The sequence below is a fragment of the Trachymyrmex septentrionalis genome, unplaced genomic scaffold (genome assembly GCF_001594115.1).
Source record: "Trachymyrmex septentrionalis isolate Tsep2-gDNA-1 unplaced genomic scaffold, Tsep1.0 scaffold24, whole genome shotgun sequence".
Taxonomy (NCBI): Eukaryota; Metazoa; Arthropoda; class Insecta; order Hymenoptera; family Formicidae; genus Trachymyrmex; species Trachymyrmex septentrionalis.
Window position 1 is genome coordinate 1,653,349 of NW_017305397.1, and position 3,623 is coordinate 1,656,971.

The window sequence follows — 3,623 nt, forward strand, 5'->3', positions numbered from 1 at the left end:
CCCCCCCCCCCCGTCCTCTTTCTATATGATCCGACGTTGTCATTCGACTAACCCAACAACTGCCCCCTTTGATAACTCTAGTTCCACCTCGCGTGTACCTCCGTTAAAAAATGGACATCGGCCTACTACTACGGATAACTAATTTCTCTAACATTTTTCTCCCGTATATATACTTACTAACAACTTTCAGTGGGAACCGCGATAAATTGGTTCACGGTAATTTCCCAAACAACACAAAAGTTCAAAAGATGACGCTTCGTTACATCTCTCGAGGATGTCCGATTAAACTGAAACTTTTTTAACATTTGTGTTGTCTGGATATTTTCACTTGATTCGAGCGAATCTATCTACGAGGTATCGCACTTAATTCATGCTACAGTTGGTATGTAGATAGATTTTATCCTGTATCAGTAAAACCGTAATCCGGGCTACTAACGTTCCTCTTATCCATCTACCATGGAATACCGCCGATGAACCGTGGACCGTTCTCTCTCGTTACAGACGTGAGTCCACACCTCATCTTCAAGAACGGAATGACGCCGACTCTCTGGCCGCAGGACGTTCCCTTTCCGCCTGAAGAGGGTAAGGAGGAAGTGGCATCGACGTTCGGCGACACGGACACGCAGTCGGGCGCGTTCAGTCCGGCGCCGGACGCCAATTCCATCCAGTACCCAGCGTACTTCAAAGATCCAAAGGGCGGTAATCACGCGGTCTTTGGCGCAGGTGGCTCGGGCAGCTTTGGCGCCTTGCAGTACATCAAGCAGGGTGGCACGAAGAGCTGTCTACCGGACGTGATACAGCACGGCCGCTCGGCCGGCATGCCGTTGTACGTGCGTTGTCCGATTTGTCAAAAAGAGTTCAAGCAAAAGTCCACGTTACTGCAACACGGGTGCATACACATCGAGTCGCGGCCGTATCCTTGTCCGGAATGCGGCAAGCGATTCCGGCAGCAATCCCATCTCACGCAGCATCTGCGCATTCACACGAACGAGAAGCCGTACGGCTGTGTGTATTGCGGACGTAATTTCCGCCAGCGCACGATTCTCAATCAGCATCTGCGTATCCATACCGGTGAGAAACCTTACAAGTGCCAGCAGTGCGGCAAGGACTTCCGTCAAAAAGCGATCCTGGACCAGCATACGCGCACTCACCAGGGCGATCGGCCGTTCTGTTGTCCGATGCCCAACTGCAGGCGGCGGTTCGCTACCGAGCCCGAGGTGAAGAAACACATCGACAACCACATGAATCCGCACGCGGCCAAAGTGCGCCGGAATTCGAACGGCGACACGAAACCGCCTGGCACACCCGCGGGCCTGGGTCCGGTACCTGTGCCTCGCGGCCTCACGCCGACGGTCGTCAAACCGGAGCTTTACTTCCCGCAGTGTTACGCGCCCGCGTTCAATCATCAGCCACCAGTCTCCACCGCGCAGTTCCCCGGCGCCCAGGCGAACGGCGTCTCCGTGACCGGCGAATTCAAGCCACCGACCGGTCTGCCGCCGCAGTGACTAACCGTCCATCCTGCCGCCTACTAGCAAGCAGGAATCCCCGCGCTGAGGTTTCAGCGCTGTTTCGGTCCCGCCGCGTTGGAGGCCGACGCAACGTCGAACGCCATCGCCGCCGCCGCCGCCGCCGCCTCTCGATGCGGCCAGCAGCCGATCCAGCAACATTACCCGTGACATTTATCATTGTGCATTTACTAGAGTCTTCTTTATTTTCGTCGTTTCACAACTCGCTCGCTCTTCTTGTCGCCATCGCTGCTCAGCAAAACCTCAGAAGCACGTCGCCCAGCTAGTCTTGAGCTCGACGGTGAGAACGGTTTCGTCGTTGCAGACCGCATTACCGCGATTATCCGAGAAACATTGCGAAAATGTGTATTATCCGGTCGCTACGTCTCTGGTTGATTGTCGGATAAAATTATCTCCGAGAGAAAACCGCTTTTCCGTCTGAATCGTAGCGCACCGGCTATGATATAAACAGAGAGAGAGAGAGAGAGAGAGAGAGAGAGAGAGAGAGAGAAATTTCGGGGATACAAATTTGGATACTTGTTTTTGAAACGTCTTGGATTTTTGCGTTGTTTGAAAAGCAAGGAAGATACGCGGATACTGGGTCACTCCCCTGTGTGTCACCCATTCATCGAATATACACCGTTACATATATCGCGAAAAGACGACAATCCTAGTTAGGATTATCGCTATCGTTACACGGTCGCAACCGAGTAACAAACGATAATGCGATTATAGTTGCTCAGGTATCAAACGGTGTCTCGCGACACTCATAGTAAGTTCGTGATATACATTTTCTTCTTTATGTACATGATCGCGATCAAATGTTTGTTACTTCCTCGCGATCGTTCGTTATTTTCGACTTTTCAGCAGCACACTTCAGATTAGATCGACCCCCCCTTTAGGGATCCCAAGATTAATGCTTCGTTATCGTTGGCGCACACACCGATGACAGTCTCTAGTTAATCCGCCAGCACACGCAAATACCGCTTCTCGCTGCGATCCGCATCTCCAAGTCGTCGAATTCGCACGAAGGACAAACCACGTAAGGGGGACAACGGAAAAGCTCGGAAAAGCGGCCGCCGCTCACCGTCGAGTTTCTTACTAGACAGACCAAGGTAAAGTAATCAACGAAGAGTCTCGTCTATTCCTCCGTACGTATTTTTTTATAATTAATCGATTACGACGTACCTTCTCGCGTTTCTTTCGTGGACAAGCGAGTAGCACGAGAGTTCGGGGCTTACTCCGCGATAGACATAGGTGAATTCAGAGAGATTGACAAGAGAGTTCCCGCGAAATCCCTCTGAATCCATCTATCTTCTTCTCGCGAGATGGTGCATGCGCCGCCCGGGGCGTCACCGCTCACCGTTCAAAATGCCACGTATCGCCAAACGGGTTGAAGATGTTCGATTTCGACCAGACTAAAACGATTGTGATACAATATTTAACTTGCCTATGTTTTAAAAGTTTCGCGGGAGAGAAAGAGAACGAAAGGAAGAATGAGTGAGCGAGTGAGTGACAACGATATATATATATATATATATAGAGAGAGAGAGAGAGAGAGATTTTGCTTCTTCGAGGGAGCGCTTACATGACCACGAGAAGAATACCTGTAAATATGTATGTAAAGCCGTTCACTTCAAACAAAAGAAGAAGAACGAGAAGGAACGACGGAGAAAAGTGAAGTATGTGAGCGTGTGCGAATGAGACTGGGTGTGAATGAGACGAAAAAAAAAAAAATAAAAGGTACGCCTGAATGAGAGGGTAGGAGAAAGACGATATAGGGGTTGGGGCGGGAAGGCGGGGGAGGGGAGATATGACGAGCAGAAAAGAGGAAGATACGAGAGATTATAGGTAGAATTTACGAGAACGATGCATCCTCCCACTGTGCTGAGCCATAGCTTTCAGTAGATCGAGTCGCGACGACGATGATGATCCGCGATAGCACGAAGGGAAAAAGAAATGGAAGAAGAGGAGGAGGAGGAGGGGGGGAGGGTGCAATTCTTGTATACTATAGTAATATTTGAATGTATATTTATACAGGTTATATTATATTCTAATTATATGATGATATTTTGAATCGGTTTTAAAATCAGATTGGTGCTGATAAAAGAAACTAGA

The 3,623-nt window shown here is 49.7% G+C and overlaps 1 protein-coding gene across 1 annotated transcript in view; it reads left to right on the top strand.

Annotated features, from left to right (window-relative positions):
* Positions 1-3,242, top strand: part of LOC108748757 (myeloid zinc finger 1-like) — a 20,748-nt gene extending 17,506 nt beyond the window's left edge. The window contains exon 3 of the mRNA XM_018487073.1: positions 502-3,242. Within this exon, the coding sequence (XP_018342575.1) occupies positions 502-1,505 (1,004 nt within the window). The 3' untranslated portion in view covers positions 1,506-3,242. The remainder of the gene's footprint in view (positions 1-501) is intronic.
* Positions 3,243-3,623: the final 381 nt, after the last annotated feature.